Source organism: Sinocyclocheilus rhinocerous, unplaced genomic scaffold, assembly GCF_001515625.1.
Source record: "Sinocyclocheilus rhinocerous isolate Xijiao unplaced genomic scaffold, SAMN03320098_v1.1 scaffold239, whole genome shotgun sequence".
NCBI classification, from domain to species: Eukaryota; Metazoa; Chordata; class Actinopteri; order Cypriniformes; family Cyprinidae; genus Sinocyclocheilus; species Sinocyclocheilus rhinocerous.
Window position 1 is genome coordinate 914,488 of NW_015653198.1, and position 20,070 is coordinate 934,557.

The following is a 20,070-nucleotide window of genomic DNA, read 5'->3' on the forward strand; positions in this document are numbered from 1 at the left end:
ATCATCTATCTATCTATCTATCTATCTATCTGTCTGTCTGTCTATCTGTCTGTCTATCTATCTATCTATCTATCATTCATTCATTTTTTCAGTTTAAGTTATTTCAGTACTTCAACTTGAATTTGATAAATTAGAGATGAAACTGAAATAAATTTAGTTTAAGTTTTCTTATATTTTATTTTATTCCACTTTAAGTTGATTTTATTTGAAGTATTTCATATTTTTAGTTGTTTTAGTTAGTTTTTGTTAACTATAATAATTATGCCTTGAGCACGAGTTTTATATGTTGTGTTTTTCTGCATTTTTAAAATGTATATCTATTTAGCTTTTAATTTATTAATAGCTTTTATTTAATTTTCATTTGTTATTTTAATACTTCAACTTGAAAAAAATAGAGATGTTGACTGGGCAACTAACTGAAATTAATTTAGTTTACGTTTCCTTACATTAAGTTCACTTTACATTTATTTTATTTGAAGTAACAGAAACGTTTTTTTGATGGTTTTAGTTGTAGTTTTCATTTTGGTAAACTATAACCATGCCTTGAGCATAATAGCTAAACTGTAAAACTGCCAACTCTGTTACCATCAGCCCTGAAATGCATTAGTTATGGACTGACTTATATTAATATTGATCAGTGTAGCTTGAGATGCACAATGCAATTTACCTAGTGGAAACTGGATATTTACAACCCATGCCGTGGCTTGCCACAGCAAGAACAGCAAAATAAAGAGAGAAACCTTTCCTTCTAAACGGTGTCATGATCCCACAACACCCACTGAAGAGTCAAACTGGACGTGAAACTAAACCAGACCAAAGAAGTGACATTATCTACAATGAAACCTAGCAAAAGAAAAAATCACATAAAAAAATGTAGAAAACCCTTGTTCAAAAGGGCATCTGTATCGTAGAATGACCCGCTTTTATCTTGTGTTTTTTGGGGGAGCGTTACTGGCCGAGATGGCCTATGGGACAGTGAGGGAGGGGCTGATCAGAGGAGAGAGGAGGCCTGGAGGACTGTCACATGATACGACAGAGGAGGGGATCTGGGAATCTGTTGAAAGATTAAAAACTCTCTGATCTGACAGAGCGAGAAGGGAGAGAGGAAAAGAGACATTGACAACAGACAGAAATACGGTTCCCTCACTGATTGAGTCACTCACACAGGTGACCAAAGAAAACAGAGGTGATGAGAAAGGGGAAAAGAAATAAAGTGAGAGCAGATGTGACAAAACAAAAAGAGAATTCAAGAATTTAAAAACACATTCAATTTTCCCACAGAGACACTGATTTTTTTCCAATGATTATTTATAAAGCTTTCAAAACAAAACTACTCCGAGATGTAATCGAGTTGGTCTTCCTATACTATCTAACTATTTATGTGTGTTAATATTTTCACTGGAGAAAGCCATATTATGGATTTTGAACTCGTATTTTAGCCGGAAGCAACAGTTTGAAGTAAAAATGTCTTAATGATGGATTTGTTTCACTTCACTTTTCACTTTCACTTCACAAGTGGTGTGGATTATTGTGAGGTTTTTATCAGCTGTTTGGACTCTGATTCTGACGGCACCCATTCACTGCAGAGCAAGTGATGAAATGCTACATTTCTCCAAATCTGTTCAGATGAAGAAACAAACTCATCTACATCTTAAATGGTCAGAGGGGGAGAAAAACGTTCAGTTTTGTTGTTCATTTCTTCATTAAAAAATCTAAGTAACTTTGTTTTTTCTTCTCCTTTTACTTTTTTATTTCAAATCAAAGATGTTTGGCATGATTCAAGGCTCTTTAATAAAGAATTTCATGAAATCTCTGCAGAAAATGAAAGGGCAAAATGACCTCGAGTGTTGCACTCTATTAAATAAGCAGAGGAACATGCCAAAAGAACAAGAGATGACTATATAAGTGAGATGAAAAGGAGACATGCACTCTGTTCCTAGTGAGCTGCCTTGTATTTTGGAGAGCTTTTAAAAAACAGCAACTTAAATATGAATCAGAACCATGAATCAAAAAAACATACTATACAAAAATATTTAGAAAAGTATTATTATTATTCTTATTAGGCCATAAAATGCTGTTTCGGTAGGAAGCTCACTAGGTTTTTGAGCAGAGCTATAGAGGACAAGAGGAGGTTGACAACCACTAAAGACAAATTACCATTCTTCCCCTTCAGGATGCAAAGATGCAGACCAAACAGGCAGCAGGCAGAAAAGGAAAGATTAAAGAGAGGGAAAGAAGAAAAGAAAAATAAAGACAAGACGACAAATGAGACGGCAGTTGTATGCACTGGCGACTACAGAGAACACATTACTGATGACAGAGCAAAAGTTTCAATTAAAACTTCAGGACATTTTACTCAGTTGGACATGATATTGACACTTACATATTGATTGGTACTAATTGCAGGTTTGATTCTTGCTTTTGGGGCTTTTATGGATTCAAAAATAGCTGAAAGATGCATTGTTTGAGTTTGGTTGAAAACAGTGAAAAATGTGAAATATCACAATGAGATCCAAGTAGTACACAGAGTTGAAAATCCACTCTGTTTTTGAGTTATCGGCATCTTACCAGACGGGGTCCTCATTGACGGCATCGTCGTACCAGAGGATATAGAGACAGAACAGCCCCACAATTAACGCATGGACAGTGGACACCAGCCTGAGGACATAAAAACAGCTCAGTAATCATCAAAGTTTGGTGCTCATTGTCATTCTTCCTGTCATTTCAGGGTCTGTACAGTTGCCTATTCAGTTCAATGATTCAATTCCAATGCATGAATCTGAATTTTGACATGCTGGAACCAAGTACACACTTATAAGTACTACCCTAACCCTAACCCTACAATCTATACTTATAGGAATTAGAGAGAGGAATATCACATAGATAACATGATGCTGACACAGTAGGAGATGGTATCTACAGTAGATAGCGGACAGTGAATGAACTGTGATTTGGTGTGCATGTGTCTGAGTGTGTTTGTGGACTGTAGACTTTCATATCTGTTATTTGCACAGTTAGAAACCCCCTATAAGACACTTCTCACTATTTGACAGGACACAAACCAAAAGGCCAAATATTTTATGAAAACCAACAATCTAATCTTTTGTAATCGAGGAAATGCTTTGCTATCACTTTACCTGATTACATCAAATGAACAATACAGACTTTTTTCATCTCTTGATAGTGTGAAAAATGTTTCATAATTTAGTTTTATACAGTATCCATGAACTAATTCAAAAACAGATAAGCAAAATTGTGCAAAATGATTTGCACTAAAAAAAACAAACATAGTCGAATTACAAGCATATTATTGTAGCATTTTTAAAAATCAGGGTTTGTTAAACTTTCAGGAAATTAAAGTGGGCTTTATAGGGAAAGAAAGAAATGCTGCAACTGCGTTTTTACAGACAGTGCAATAAATCAATTCTTCTGGTTCTGTGCTCATATTATAGGGTTAAAGCATTTCGATTTGCTAACAGAATATCATATATGTTTCATTCACTATGTCATGACTTTTCAAACAATGTAGGATGTCAAAACAACAATAGGTGGTATTCAGCATATTCTAAAAACAGTTTTAACTTGTGTGGTTAACCAAGTATTGTTCAGAGACCTATCTCTTCCTAACTAAGTGCTGTAAGGTCAAAGTTAACCAGGTTCAGTAGATTACAAAGAGGAAAGGCGATTAGACCAAACCGCCATTCACCTACATTTCACAATACAGTACAGTACAGAGATCACTTGATCTCACTCATGTTGGGCTACATTTATGTACGACAACATTATGAATGATGTTTGAAGCTTGTTTGTACTTCTGAAGTTCTTAAGAATCTTAAATGATCTCTACGTTTCTTTAAAGTCCTTTGCAATATTATTTTCTTCAAAAAACCTAAATCCTTAGATCAGAATTAATAACACTTTGGGGATAATTCACCCAAAAGGGATAATTCACCCAAAAATGACAATTCTGTCATCATTTACTCACCCTGATGTTGATTCAAACCCGTATAAGTTTCTTTCTTCTGCTGAGCACAAAAGAAGATATTTTGAAGAATGTGTGCAAAAACATTTCTTCATTAAAAAATCTAAGTAACTTTGTTTTTTCTTCTCCTTTTACTTTTTTATTTCAAATCAAAGATGTTTGGCATGATTCAAGGCTCTTTAATAAAGAATTTCATGAAATCTCTGCAGAAAATGAAAGGGCAAAATGACCTCGAGTGTTGCACTCTATTAAATAAGCAGAGGAACATGCCAAAAGAACAAGAGATGACTATATAAGTGAGATGAAAAGGAGACATGCACTCTGTTCCTAGTGAGCTGCCTTGTATTTTGGAGAGCTTTTAAAAAACAGCAACTTAAATATGAATCAGAACCATGAATCAAAAAAACATACTATACAAAAATATTTAGAAAAGTATTATTATTATTCTTATTAGGCCATAAAATGCTGTTTCGGTAGGAAGCTCACTAGGTTTTTGAGCAGAGCTATAGAGGACAAGAGGAGGTTGACAACCACTAAAGACAAATTACCATTCTTCCCCTTCAGGATGCAAAGATGCAGACCAAACAGGCAGCAGGCAGAAAAGGAAAGATTAAAGAGAGGGAAAGAAGAAAAGAAAAATAAAGACAAGACGACAAATGAGACGGCAGTTGTATGCACTGGCGACTACAGAGAACACATTACTGATGACAGAGCAAAAGTTTCAATTAAAACTTCAGGACATTTTACTCAGTTGGACATGATATTGACACTTACATATTGATTGGTACTAATTGCAGGTTTGATTCTTGCTTTTGGGGCTTTTATGGATTCAAAAATAGCTGAAAGATGCATTGTTTGAGTTTGGTTGAAAACAGTGAAAAATGTGAAATATCACAATGAGATCCAAGTAGTACACAGAGTTGAAAATCCACTCTGTTTTTGAGTTATCGGCATCTTACCAGACGGGGTCCTCATTGACGGCATCGTCGTACCAGAGGATATAGAGACAGAACAGCCCCACAATTAACGCATGGACAGTGGACACCAGCCTGAGGACATAAAAACAGCTCAGTAATCATCAAAGTTTGGTGCTCATTGTCATTCTTCCTGTCATTTCAGGGTCTGTACAGTTGCCTATTCAGTTCAATGATTCAATTCCAATGCATGAATCTGAATTTTGACATGCTGGAACCAAGTACACACTTATAAGTACTACCCTAACCCTAACCCTACAATCTATACTTATAGGAATTAGAGAGAGGAATATCACATAGATAACATGATGCTGACACAGTAGGAGATGGTATCTACAGTAGATAGCGGACAGTGAATGAACTGTGATTTGGTGTGCATGTGTCTGAGTGTGTTTGTGGACTGTAGACTTTCATATCTGTTATTTGCACAGTTAGAAACCCCCTATAAGACACTTCTCACTATTTGACAGGACACAAACCAAAAGGCCAAATATTTTATGAAAACCAACAATCTAATCTTTTGTAATCGGGGAAATGCTTTGCTATCACTTTACCTGATTACATCAAATGAACAATACAGACTTTTTTCATCTCTTGATAGTGTGAAAAATGTTTCATAATTTAGTTTTATACAGTATCCATGAACTAATTCAAAAACAGATAAGCAAAATTGTGCAAAATGATTTGCACTAAAAAAAACAAACATAGTCGAATTACAAGCATATTATTGTAGCATTTTTAAAAATCAGGGTTTGTTAAACTTTCAGGAAATTAAAGTGGGCTTTATAGGGAAAGAAAGAAATGCTGCAACTGCGTTTTTACAGACAGTGCAATAAATCAATTCTTCTGGTTCTGTGCTCATATTATAGGGTTAAAGCATTTCGATTTGCTAACAGAATATCATATATGTTTCATTCACTATGTCATGACTTTTCAAACAATGTAGGATGTCAAAACAACAATAGGTGGTATTCAGCATATTCTAAAAACAGTTTTAACTTGTGTGGTTAACCAAGTATTGTTCAGAGACCTATCTCTTCCTAACTAAGTGCTGTAAGGTCAAAGTTAACCAGGTTCAGTAGATTACAAAGAGGAAAGGCGATTAGACCAAACCGCCATTCACCTACATTTCACAATACAGTACAGTACAGAGATCACTTGATCTCACTCATGTTGGGCTACATTTATGTACGACAACATTATGAATGATGTTTGAAGCTTGTTTGTACTTCTGAAGTTCTTAAGAATCTTAAATGATCTCTACGTTTCTTTAAAGTCCTTTGCAATATTATTTTCTTCAAAAAACCTAAATCCTTAGATCAGAATTAATAACACTTTGGGGATAATTCACCCAAAAGGGATAATTCACCCAAAAATGACAATTCTGTCATCATTTACTCACCCTGATGTTGATTCAAACCCGTATAAGTTTCTTTCTTCTGCTGAGCACAAAAGAAGATATTTTGAAGAATGTGTGCAAAAAAAAAAAAAAAAAAAAAAAAAAAAAAAAAAAAAAAAAAAAAAAAAAAAAAAAAAAAAAAAAAAAATTCAGTTGCTGGTAGCCATTGGCTTCCATAGCATTTTTTCCTTACAATGGAAGTCGATGGCTACCGTCGATTATTTGGTTAGCAACATTCCATCTTTTTTGATGTTCCACACAAGAAAGAAACTCATACAGCTTTATTACAACCTGAGGGCAAATTATGACAAAATGTAATGTTTTAGGTGAAGTATCTCTTTAAAGTTGTCTAAATGCCTAGAATCCAATCTAAGGTCTTAAAGGTAAAATGTTTAATTCATTTATTGGGCTGTTTTAAATATAAGCATTAGAACATTACTACTTAACAAAAGCTTAATAATTTGACAAATATACCTTTACGATTTACCAGTGTAAAGTTTTGAATTTGACCTTGTGCGCAGGATAGTATCCGACAACTTAAATTTGATTATACTTTTAATACTATAACTTTATCCTTAATAAAAACGTACATATTTAAGAAAAGTTAAAGAATATTTAATATTTGAGAACTTAGAAGCACTTAAGAACATTCTTTAGAATTTAGAATCTTTAGAATTTCAGCACTTTTTTTCTTTAATTTTCACGAATCCAGCACCAATTGCTCTTTGCTTCACACATGGACCCAGTAGCATTATCAACACGGCTATACATGCATATTTCCTCGAAATGTGACTTCATTGTCCCTGCTTTAGTCTATACCTGTGCATGTTTGATGATTATTTATACATCCATACATATCTAGCTGCCAGTCTATTTCTATTTGTACTGTTTACCCATCCATCCATGCATGCATTTCTACCCACATTTCTATTAGAGCAGTGCTGAGTTATATGAGGCTGATACCTGGAGTTCCAGTCGTTGAGTTTGTTTGGAGGAAGTTTCCCATAACCCTGTGTGAAGTTGGAAGACAGAACCGGACTGACGCATGAGAAGAATAGCTGGAACCCCACGAAGCTGCCGGCCACCACATACACCTCTCTCATATCCATCTCTCACCTGCACAAGAGACATCAAAACACACGCCGTCACATCTGTGCTCTTACCTGCGCTTATTCTGCAAACTCTTACCAGTCCAGAGCACAGCAACTGACCCTTCATTCATTTCACAAAGACTACATGTTATGCATTAATCAGTTTGTGAGTAAAGAAGTAGAGAGACAAAGTAAGTATTTAAACATACAATACAGTGAATGAAGTCATTGTTTTCAAATGTTCAAAGAAGATTAACACCGTGGGTAAGAGTGACGGAGAATGTGAGCGAAGGAACGAGAAAGACAAATTTTAATCACTGTAATAATTACTTACTTTTTTTGAAAAAATTTATTTTGGTTTCTGTTTGCACTAAAAAAGGCATAGCAATTTGTTTGTCAGATTTTCAAAAGGGAAAAGAGAACAAATAGCTTAAAACTTTTACACACATCTACATTTACATACAGTATTTAGCAGAATTTTATCTAGATCCACGAAACATTCTTAAGAATACAATTATCCCTAAATGCCATTTTCCTCTTATTTCCAAATAAGAAAATTCCAAAAATACAAATGCTTTTTTCTTTTTTCTTAAAATTGTTCTTAAAACAAAACTTCAAAATCATTATAAATAAAGTTTTGATAAGCTCATATTTGTTTAAAATCAATTTAAATACAACTTGTTTTAAAGGTAAAATGTTAAATTTATTGTGTAGTTTCAAATATTGTGCATTACAACACAAGACAATTACCCTGTGACAGTTAAAGTCATTAAATAAACACATTTCATGCATTTTACAATCAATTTAAAACTACAAAAGTTAAGAGATTGCAGCATCAAGATTTACCATTGTGTAATGTTTTGAATTGTTTGTATTAAACAATGCAACCTCATGTGCAGGGTAGTATAAAATCAGACAATTTCTATTATGCTGTTAAGAATATAATTTTATTCCTAAGAAATTAAAATGTTCTTAGGAAAATATTTGAGAGAACAGACAGCTTATTCACACATTTGTGAAACAAAGCAAACAAAGAAACAAGCACAAACATCTCATATCTCAGGTCAGTCTACAAATCTCAGAAAAATGAGCACCAGAGGCAAGAGGAATGTAAAAAGTGTGTGTCTCATTATAGAGTGGGTCACTGACCCCCAGCATGCTGAAGGGTCATACTGAGTCATCTGGTATTTTTCAAGCTGTATCACTGTATCAAGCTATAACAAACACACACACTGCAGAACTACTACACCGTGCATCAATGTCTCTGCAATAAAACATTCCTTCAACATATTTCATCTATCAATAAATCGTATTTTAACCTAAAGCAACCAAAAATAAAACACATTTTTTCATACAGTAATGCATTATTTTTAGTATTGAACGCATGATTTTCCAAATACGTTGGATTCTTCCACACAAATGTCTGGCTGTTCTTTTCAAATTCTTATGCATGGTGCGAACTGTACGCATTTACTTGAACTTCCAGAAGAGAGGCTGAAGAATCCATTGCGAAACCCCTCATGATCGGGTCTAATACACAAACAATGGGCTCAAGTGCACTAATCACACCAAAAATGTGAGTAAACATGTAGCTGTATACTTTATTAAAGGGGTCATATGATGCGATTTCAATTTTTCCTTTCTCTTTGGAGTGTTACAAGCTCTTGGTGCATAAAGAAGATCTGTAAAGTTGTAAAGACTAAAGTCTCAAATCCAAAGAGATATTCTTTATAAAAGTTAAGAGTCAGCCACGCCTACCTAAAACGGCTCGTTCTAACACGTGAAGCGGAGTCCAGCCCGGGGTCGCCACATGTGGTTGCCGCAAGCCCGCACGCCGCTCCTTCGTCAAATCCGCCGGCCACGCCGTTCTCAAGCCCGCCGGGCTCCGCTAATGTTCTTTTTAGCAACATCATATGACCCCTTTAAGATTAAACTAACAAAGGTTTAAATCATTTACCCATGTACCGACAATAGGACATTGATTAAAGCGGAGCAGATTGGGTCATGATGAGATCTGCACAATGTCTTTCTTTAATCTAGTAACCAGCCTCCTGTTGCCCCAAGTTAACGCTTCCATTGTAAATCTATTTACAGACTAAAAAAGGTGACTGGCAACATGTGATCTCCTGTGAAGAGGGCACGTATGGAGCACATTCTGTAGCAGTGCCGCAAACGGAAGAGAGGGAACGTGCTTCAGGTAACCTTTCAACGACAAACAATCGACCACGAAACCCCTCATGATCGGGTCTAATACACAAACAATGGGCTCAAGTGCACTAATCACACCAAAAATGTGAGTAAACATGTAGCTGTATACTTTATTAAAGGGGTCATATGATGCGATTTCAATTTTTCCTTTCTCTTTGGAGTGTTACAAGCTCTTGGTGTAAAAAAAGTAAAATGTACAGGTATAATTTTCTGCCAAATTACTAATTGATACAGTTATTGTGCCCTATTTTTTTTACAGATTATATATATATATATATATATATAATCACACAAATATTTGTGATGTAGGCTGTTTTCATTTTCGCATGATAGTCTATTTTAAGAAGCTGTATGACAAGAAACGTGTGACAAAGAAAAAAATAAAAAAAACAGCTATCATACGAAATTATGCGGAAGCTTGCTCCACTGAACAAGTTCAGTTTCGCCTGAACAACAATGCAACGATTACCGATTTTAAATTTGAATTCTTTATTCACGAATTCTCTGAAACGTAAAAGAGAGCGGCTGCGTCATAATACTCCGGTACGTCATAATGCGCTGCATAATAATGCGTAACCGTCCCCGATTCTCAAACTCGCGAACAATAACAAAACGTGCACGCAGTGAATCCAGCCGCTTTAACGCAAGAAAATGTGTAGCATGTGCAGTGTACAAGAAAATTCTGCATTTATAAGTGACTTGAATGAGTGTCCAAACCAACTCCTGCGCGCTAAACTTTTCTATTCATCTGTCGCCGTAACAATGGCCATGCAAATAATGCTAGTGTGACAAGTGCAGAGAGCGATGCTACTGTACACACACGCTTTGCGAATGACATTTACAGTGTCCATTACCTGATAAGAGTCTCATAGGTCTGTGTAAACGTGTCCAGATCCTGTTGTCTGCTTTCTTCTGTCCACGAACCCAGTTTTATCTGGATGGCGACGGCTAGCGAGCGCTTTGCCCACTCGCTGTCTTCAAACCCGCACGTCGTCTGTGGCGTACTGGCGAATAAACCTGCACTTCTGGAGCGAGGCCATTTCCCACCTTTAAAAAACACGCAAGGATTTCGTAAAGCTCCACGGATCCCGCTGCAGCAAACACTGCATTTCTTCACCGTATTGACAGGCTCCGCGGTTACGTCAGCTCGGCCCCGCCCAGCACACACCCACTAATGAAGCCGCTCCCACTGCTCAGACATTACTGATTAACACACACCCCCTAATGAAGCCACTCCCACTGCTCAGACACTACTGATTAAACCCCACAGTCTGAGAGAATAATCTGTCTATCTATCTATAAAACATTTGTATTTCTAGTACATTTTCTGGAATATTATATGACGAGCACGTAATGCAAAAAATAAAGAAAAAAGAAAAAAGATGCATCCATTGCAATGCAAGGGAATGCATCTTTAAGATTTAACAAGCTGTTTTAAAGGAATAGTTCACCCCAAAATGTAAATTTGCTAAAAATGTCCTCACCCTTCTACCATTCCAGTCCATCAGTTAACATCTTGTGAAACTAAAAGCTGCATGTTTGTAAGAAACAAATCCATCAAGACTTTTTTTTTTTTTTTACTTCAAACCTCACTGAAGGAGTGGATTATGGACTATATTTTGTCTAGAAGTGATCGTTTAAAGTTAAAACTGTACGAAATGTACGAAAGTTACATGCAGGTTTTCACTTCACAAGACATTAATTGCTGAATCTATTTACAGACTAAAAAAGGTGACTGGCAACATGTGATCTCCTGTGAAGAGGGCACGTATGGAGCACATTCTGTAGCAGTGCCGCAAACGGAAGAGAGGGAACGTGCTTCAGGTAACCTTTCAACGACAAACAATCGACCACCACATTACAGACTTTCATGGCTGGTCACATGGCTGGAAATTAATACGATTTGGGAATAATGCACAAATGAATGTCAATTCCATAACATGATGATCCACTAGATGATATTTCGATAACAACATATAAGTGCATGCATATAAGTGTATATGGCTTATTCCTAAACTTTTGATATTTTCACCTCAGGCCAATCACTATGAAGTCTGAACATCAGCTGAAGCTTGACTTTGATAAATGTGTCTCAAGGAAGCAGGTGTGTGGTTGACTGGTATCTATTTATCACTTCACACCTGTGCACTATGATGAGTGAAAGGTTAAATGTCAGCAAGTCATTATACTGAACATGACACGGTGGAAGAAAATCCACGTGCCAAAATACCTGGATTCCTTGGACTTGCCAACACAACAAGTTTGCAGTTTATTTTTGCGCATAAAAATAATAAGTAATAGACTGAGCTCTCAAATAATAACAACTTATGTGATGATATCTAATAGATCATGATCTAAAAATGTAATTTCTGATCTTTAAAGTGTCACTGTGCTGTCCACACAGACACACACAAAAAAACTCTATGTAGTGTTTTATCTCTTTGTAAAAATTGAAAAAAAAAAACTTAAATATAGACTTACATAGTATATAAATGTATATAGTACATATTTTATCAATGTTATTTTTAAGAAAAAAAGCATATATATAATTGTTTAAATTATATACACTATGTAAAAAAAGTAAAATGTACAGGTATAATTTTCTGCCAAATTACTAATTGATACAGTTATTGTGCCCTATTTTTTTTACAGATTATATATATATATATATATATATAATCACACAAATATTTGTGATGTAGGCTGTTTTCATTTTCGCATGATAGTCTATTTTAAGAAGCTGTATGACAAGAAACGTGTGACAAAGAAAAAAATAAAAAAAACAGCTATCATACGAAATTATGCGGAAGCTTGCTCCACTGAACAAGTTCAGTTTCGCCTGAACAACAATGCAACGATTACCGATTTTAAATTTGAATTCTTTATTCACGAATTCTCTGAAACGTAAAAGAGAGCGGCTGCGTCATAATACTCCGGTACGTCATAATGCGCTGCATAATAATGCGTAACCGTCCCCGATTCTCAAACTCGCGAACAATAACAAAACGAGCACGCAGTGAATCCAGCCGCTTTAACGCAAGAAAATGTGTAGCATGTGCAGTGTACAAGAAAATTCTGCATTTATAAGTGACTTGAATGAGTGTCCAAACCAACTCCTGCGCGCTAAACTTTTCTATTCATCTGTCGCCGTAACAATGGCCATGCAAATAATGCTAGTGTGACAAGTGCAGAGAGCGATGCTACTGTACACACACGCTTTGCGAATGACATTTACAGTGTCCATTACCTGATAAGAGTCTCATAGGTCTGTGTAAACGTGTCCAGATCCTGTTGTCTGCTTTCTTCTGTCCACGAACCCAGTTTTATCTGGATGGCGACGGCTAGCGAGCGCTTTGCCCACTCGCTGTCTTCAAACCCGCACGTCGTCTGTGGCGTACTGGCGAATAAACCTGCACTTCTGGAGCGAGGCCATTTCCCACCTTTAAAAAACACGCAAGGATTTCGTAAAGCTCCACGGATCCCGCTGCAGCAAACACTGCATTTCTTCACCGTATTGACAGGCTCCGCGGTTACGTCAGCTCGGCCCCGCCCAGCACACACCCCCTAATGAAGCCGCTCCCACTGCTCAGACATTACTGATTAACACACACCCCCTAATGAAGCCGCTCCCACTGCTCAGACATTACTGATTAACACACACCCCCTAATGAAGCCGCTCCCACTGCTCAGACATTACTGATTAACACACACCCCCTAATGAAGCCACTCCCACTGCTCAGACATTACTGATTAACACACACACCCTAATGAAGCCGCTCCCACTGCTCAGACATTACTGATTAACACACACACCCTAATGAAGCCGCTCCCACTGCTCAGACATTACTGATTAACACACACACCCTAATGAAGCCACTCCCACTGCTCAGACACTACTGATTAAACCCCACAGTCTGAGAGAATAATCTGTCTATCTATCTATAAAACATTTGTATTTCTAGTACATTTTCTGGAATATTATATGACGAGCACGTAATGCTAAAAATTTCCTCACCCTTCTACCACTCCAGTCCATCAGTTAACATCTTGTGAAACTAAAAGCTGCATGTTTGTAAGAAACAAATCCATCAAGACTTTTTTTTTTTACTTCAAACCATTGCTTCTGGCTAAAATACGTCATCTCTCCATTGCTTTCTCCAGCACCGTTTATGAGCAAAAACAGTTTTAAACAAATATGTTGGTGGGTTTTGATGTAAGAGGACAACAGGACTTTTTCACTGAAGGACACGTTACAGTGGATTATGGACTATATTTTGTCTAGAAGTGATCGTTTAAAGTTAAAACTGTACGAAAGCCTGTCCTAGGAACCAAAGTTGTTGTTCACACGGACTGATTTTACAGTGTGACACGCAGGAAGACAGTTTGGTGAATGCTCATCTCTGCACGCTTGTTTTATGTTCTGTATAATGCGTTTATGCCTTGATACCATTAATACAGATAACATTGCCAAAGAGTAAGTGGTGCAGAAGGCAATCCAAAGACTGTTCAATAAATGCATCTTTGTGAAGAATCCCTTCTCCAATCCCTGATTCTCTTACCGGAATCCTGTCTATATTTGGCCGCCTCAACCAGCGTGATATAGAGTTGTAGCATGCCTCCGCTACAAAAACATCTTGATGGATTTCTTTATTACATGCAGGTTTGCACTTCACAAGACATTAATTACTGGACTGGAGTGGTGTGGATTAATTTCTTAAAGGAGTAGTTTATCCAGAAAATAAAATGTATTCAAATTTACTCGCCCTCAGGCCATCCAAAATGTAGATGACTTTGTTTCTTCATTGCAACAGATTTGGAGAAATTTTGCATTACATCACTTGCTCGCCAATGGATCCTCTGCAGTGAATGGGTGCCGTCACATGAGTCCATAATCCATAAGAACGCTTCCTGCAGTGAAAAAGTTCATCTCCTGTTGTCCTCTCACATCAAAATCCACTAATATATTTATTTATAAATGTTTTGTACTGTTTTCTGTTGTAAACGGTGCTTGATCTGTGCAGATTTCTCTCCTGATTCAGACTTTTTCACTGGAGAAAGCCATTCTATGGATAGAGGACTCATAACTTAGCTGGAATTAACAGCTTCAAGTTAAAGGGGTCATATGATACGATTTCAATTTTTCCTTTCTCTTTGGAGTGTTACAAGCTCTTGGTGCATAAAGAAGATCTGTAAAGTTGCAAAGACTAAAGTCTCAAATCCAAAGAGATATTCTTTATAAAAGTTAAGAGTCAACCACGCTTACCTAAAACGGCTCGTTCTAACACGCCCCCACATACCTACGTCACGATCTGGGAAAATTTGCATAACGCCGCCCAAATGTTAACGCAAAGAAAGAAGGAGTAACTTTTATTCTCGCTGTAGTATTGTTGACACTGCAGCCATGTCGTGAAGACGCTGTGTGCTTCGTTGTGAAAGCGAAACTACTTTATTTGGCACACGCTTGAGGCATTCGGCCAATCACAATGCTGCACTGGATAGCTGGCCAATCACAGCTCACCTCGCTTTTTCAGACCGATGAGTTTTGTAAAAATCGACGCGTTTCAGAAAGGCGGGGCATAGAGGAGAAACAATAATGTACAGTATGTGGAAAATAATGTGTTTTTTGAACCTTAAACCGCATAAACACATTTCATTACACCAAATACTCAAAATAATGTTCTTTTTAGCAGCATCATATGACCCCTTTAAAATGCCTTAAACATTAATTTGTTTCTTACATTCATGCAGCTGTCTGATTCACAATACATTAATGATGGACTGGAGTGGTGTGGATTATTTGTGGATTATTGTGATGTTTTTATCAGTTGTTTGTGCTCTCATTCTGACGGCACCCATTCACTGCAGAGGCACCCATTCACTGTCTTGATTCAGATGTGTGTGATCAAATGGATGCCATTACATCATTGCTGAGCAATGATCAATTGCTCAGCAATGATTGATCACAAAAACAAATTTGATCACACACATCTGAATCAAGACAGTGAATGGGTGCCATCAAATGGGTGCCATTACATCATTGCTGAGCAAGTGATGTAATGCTACATTTCTTGAAATTCTGTTCTGATGAAGAAATAAACATCTTACATCTACATCTTAGATCGCCTGAGGGTCAGTACATTTTCATAAATAAATTTTTTTGGGTGAACTATTCCTTTAATACACTTTCTTGCTCATTATTATGAATGATTCATCAGTGCATGTTCCTCCAACAGAAAATGATGTGTGTCTTAATTGTTCATCAAAATGTAAAACCTCGCTTCACTACTGAAACAACTTTTCTTTTTGTCTTTTATCACCCAGGCAGTGCAGGCTATTGATTAATGTTAACTAGTCATCAAATAACTTTAAAATCCCACTGTACAAGGCATCCTATGCTGCTTGCAGGAATGATTTCACTGCAAGGACCTTTCATAACATCATCATTGTAAAAGGACAGCCAAAGGTTTTTACAAACTTTCCAACCAGGGTGGTGCAAAATTCAGAATTGGTTTTCTTTCAATTTACAAATGTGATTTAGAATTGAATTGGCCACACCCCACAGGAAATCAAATCAAATCTACCTATCTATCTATCTATCTATCATCTTTTGATTTCTATTTTATTTCCATTTAGTTTAGTACAAAATATGAACTTAATATAATTCTGAACATGACATCTAACATTGCCTATATGTAATTTCATAACTGTACACTCCTTAAAGGTATTCCTGGAATATTATATGAAAAGAGCATTTTATTTACAAAAGTGCCTATAAAATAAATAAATAAATAAATAGAGTTTCAAAAAACTTGAGTTACAAAAGTTCTGTTAAGCAAAATTCAATTCTTCAAATTAATTCTTCAATTCAATTCTGAATGCCGCACGACCCTGCTAGAAACACATGGTGATATGAATGTGAAAGGGTTGCTCACTATACAGGAAAGAAACTAGTTGACCTCCAGTTACCACTTTTGAAAACTTTCACAGAAATACCATCAACAATACAGATGCTGTCTTTACTGTTCTGTTGACGTCATGGGGAGCTTTTCTTGCTTTTCTCTCCTGAGAAATGAAGAATCCAATCCATACTTTGATGAAAAACTGTAAGAATGTCTCATGTCTGAAAGCCTTGTGTCTAGGGAGACAATAATGAAAAGGCCTTCATGTCAGACTGTGCATTACATCTAGCTGGTGGAAAAATCCTTGCGAGCACGAACCAGGCATTAAATATTAAAAAGAATGCTGTGGTTGATTTTTATGTGTCTGTCATTCTGTCTATCAATTCCTTACGATGCATCCAAACATTATTACAAGACCTGGTATCAAGAACATCTCCAAGTTTAGAGTTTTTTTCCTTGATGTGCACTTACAGGATGTCCAGATAGCTGATGTTGATGAGATTGTCCCAAGTGCATAGTGAATATGACTCAAAAACAAATCAATAGATAGTTTATGTATGTCATTTTTCAAAACCATACACTGTGATGACTATAAATGTAACTTAAAAACTCCATCAGTGCTAGGGTGAACATACTTCCTCTTTTTCCTGGCTGGGATTTCTAAATTGCCTAAAATGTCCAGGTTGTGGCTTTGTTTTCCTATTGGTATATTATCATACATTATATGTATATGTATTTGCATTGCTTTGATGTTCTCTGTAGATCCTGCCTTCTTGCACGCCACGATTGGCCGATTTTATACAACGCCTGCATGCTATTGGTCAAAGTACTTTTCAGTCATTACCTTCAGCAAGTATGAAAACAATAGGAAAACAAAGCCAAAACCCAGACATTTTACGCAATTTATAAACACGTCTGGGAAAAAGAGGACGTATGGTCACCCTAATGAACAAAAAGGAACAAAACAGACATGCCTTTAACCAAAATGCCAAAAACAACAAAACAAAACATGTATTTACATATGAACTGACACTGCAGTAAAAATTGGAGCCAGAGTTCTGAATTTCAGCCAAAAGCTGATCAAGACTTCTTCATCGGTTCCCCAGGAAGTAGGTCGGGTTGGTTTTGAGAGGTCTGAACAGGTGCGAATCCTCCACCCACAGTCCAAACAAACTCTCTGGCAAAAGAGAGACGCCTACCTGTGATTTCTGGCTTTCGTGCAGGCGTTCGGGATCTCCGAGCAGGCTCTCTAAAAGTGTGTCTCGTGGTTTGTTTGCGCGGTTTGTGGAGGCCCTATTGGCAGCATGGAGGAATATGGAGGATGAGGGGTTGGAGGTGAGGAAATCTAGACCTGCGTCGAGTAGGAGCGGTGCAGAGCGGTGGAGCGTCCCACGGAGTGGGCGGCGCAGTGGCGCGCGTGCTGGGACGGCTGGTCTAGACTTCGCTGGTAATGGAGCGAGACGGTATGAGGACATCGGGGGGGACGGGGAACCGATGAGGCTGATGGTCATGTGATCTCAGTGAATGGAGATCCCCTTGGAGTCTGTAAGGGGGGGGAGAGAGAGAGTGTGAGGGGAGAGAGAGAGAAAGGATGAGAAACCAAGACTGGAAAGTGGAAACTGTGTTCGGATAGAATAAAATTAGTGATGCACCAAAATTAATTTTTTAACTACACACCAAAAACTGAAATTAAAACGGATTCAACAAGTTAATACAAACATTCAAATAGTTCAACTTAAATCAACTTTTTAATAATACTGTTATTTTTCTACTATGATCTACTACAATTTTGATGAAATATAATCATTTATACGATGGCTGTAATAACAACTGGTTTTCATGACAGATTTATTTAAACATACATTAATGAAGATATCATGAAAAAGTTGCGAGAATACAGTGAATATGTAATATAGTGCATATATTTATTAAAATTTTCCTCTCTAGAGTTATTTTTCTAGCTAATTGTCGAGTTTATTGTAATTGAATGGCTTTTCTGAGGTAAATGTGCCACGATGAACGTGATGCCTATAGTGATCTGTAACAACTTTTTCTCTCTTAATTCTAACTTTTTTTCCCGCAATTCTGACATTTTTGAAATTCTGAGAAAAAAGTCAGAATTTCGATAAAAATTCACAACTGTGAGACAAAAAGTCGCAATAAATGTTTACTTTTTATTCACAATTCTCACTTTTTTTCTTGCAATTTCGAGTTGATATTTCACAATTAAGATTTTTCTTTTCAGAATTGCAAGTTTATATCTCGCAATCTAGACTTTTTTCCTCAGAATTTCAAAAATGTCAGAATTGCGAAAAAAAGTTAGAATTAAGAGAGAAAAAGTTGCAATTACTTTTTTAAAATTCTGTGCTGGGAAAAAAGTCTGAATTGTTATAGAAAAATGCGCAATTTACCTTAAAAAATAAAATAAAAATCCATGTCAAGAAAATATACGTGGCGAGAAAAAAAGTCAAAATTGTGAGAGAAAAGGTCTCAATTACATTTTTTATATTTTTAATCTGTGGCGGAAATGTGGCTTCCATAACGTGTTCACGAAATAGATGTTGACAATCAAAATGTGACATAGTACATTAAACATCACTGTAACGGTCAATGATTTTGGCCCTCCATTTGGTTGCCAAAATTTCGGTGCATCACTAAATAAAATGTAAGACTGAGGGAGAAAAGGGATGACTGTATGGTCGAGGTGACAAAGTGTGGAAAAGAAGGCAAAGTAGTTTCAAAAGTGAGGAGGATGAGGGTGGCCTACGAAGGGAAACTCACACTGCGGAAATTTTTCCCAGAATGAACCATCTAATGGCCTTTCGTCTTTGAAGTTCCACATGCTACACAGTCCATATTCTTTGTCGTGAAGGTACATCTGCTTTAGAGATGTTAAATTCCCATCAACCCACTGATGGATCAATGAGTTAATGGCCCTAAACATTCTGCTGCTTCTCAGTTACTCTATTATAAAAGTAATGTAACGTCTCTTGGGGATAAACAAGGAGCAGATCAATCCTCCAGAGCGTCAGTGGGTTTGCAGGGTGCTGTGGTTGGTGTTTGGGTTGTGCAGGTTGGACATGCTAGTAAAGGGAGAAGGGGGGCCGGGTGGGTCTTGGGAGTCACATTAGGGTCCACTGGGTTAAACACAGAAGGACAGGGTGGGGCGTAATCCATCCCCTTTATGTGTGTAGCCCTGCCACTAACCCACTCCCACCCCTTACCTGAGTGCCACTTAACTTTTCAAGTGGACTCTCTACGCAGGGCAGCGCCACCATGGGCATGCCCAGCACAGACTCAGGGCGCTGGGGTCGCACCGGTGGGGGTGGGGGCTTTGTCTGCTGGAAGTTGTTGATAACACACGTCACCTAGAGAGAGAAGAGAGAGCGAAGAAAGAGAGGGGATAAAGAGAAGCAGCAGTGGAGCATGTGATGGAGAAATTGGATTTTTAAAATGCTTTTGAAAGAAGTGTCTTATGTTCACAAAGGCTGCATTTATTTGATCAAAAATACAGTAA

General features: G+C 37.0%; 2 protein-coding genes across 5 annotated transcripts in view; both read right to left on the minus strand.

The window, feature by feature from the left end:
- The window catches only part of tlcd4b (TLC domain containing 4b), a 32,506-nt gene extending 21,725 nt beyond the window's left edge, over positions 1 to 10,781 (minus strand). The window contains exons 1-3 of the mRNA XM_016521830.1: positions 10,509 to 10,781; positions 7,319 to 7,471; positions 4,942 to 5,031 (exon numbers count right to left, since the gene is read on the minus strand). Coding sequence (XP_016377316.1) covers positions 4,942 to 5,031; positions 7,319 to 7,464 — 236 coding nt within the window. The 5' untranslated portion in view covers positions 7,465 to 7,471; positions 10,509 to 10,781. The remainder of the gene's footprint in view (positions 1 to 4,941; positions 5,032 to 7,318; positions 7,472 to 10,508) is intronic.
- Positions 10,782 to 17,435: 6,654 nt separating this feature from the next.
- The window catches only part of LOC107715659 (phospholipid phosphatase-related protein type 5-like), a 35,713-nt gene continuing 33,078 nt past the window's right edge, over positions 17,436 to 20,070 (minus strand). For 2 of the 4 annotated variants that reach the window (XR_001637128.1, XR_001637127.1), the window contains 3 exons: positions 19,778 to 19,921; positions 19,335 to 19,636; positions 18,028 to 18,096 (listed from right to left, as the gene is read on the minus strand). Coding sequence is in view for 2 of the 4 variants with exons in the window: in XM_016521832.1 (XP_016377318.1) it covers positions 17,988 to 18,096; positions 19,794 to 19,921 (237 nt within the window). In the remaining 2 variants the exon portion in view is untranslated. Of the gene's footprint in view, positions 18,097 to 19,334; positions 19,637 to 19,777; positions 19,922 to 20,070 lie in introns of all 4 variants that reach the window. The other 2 variants (XM_016521832.1, XM_016521833.1) reach the window with 2 other exon arrangements.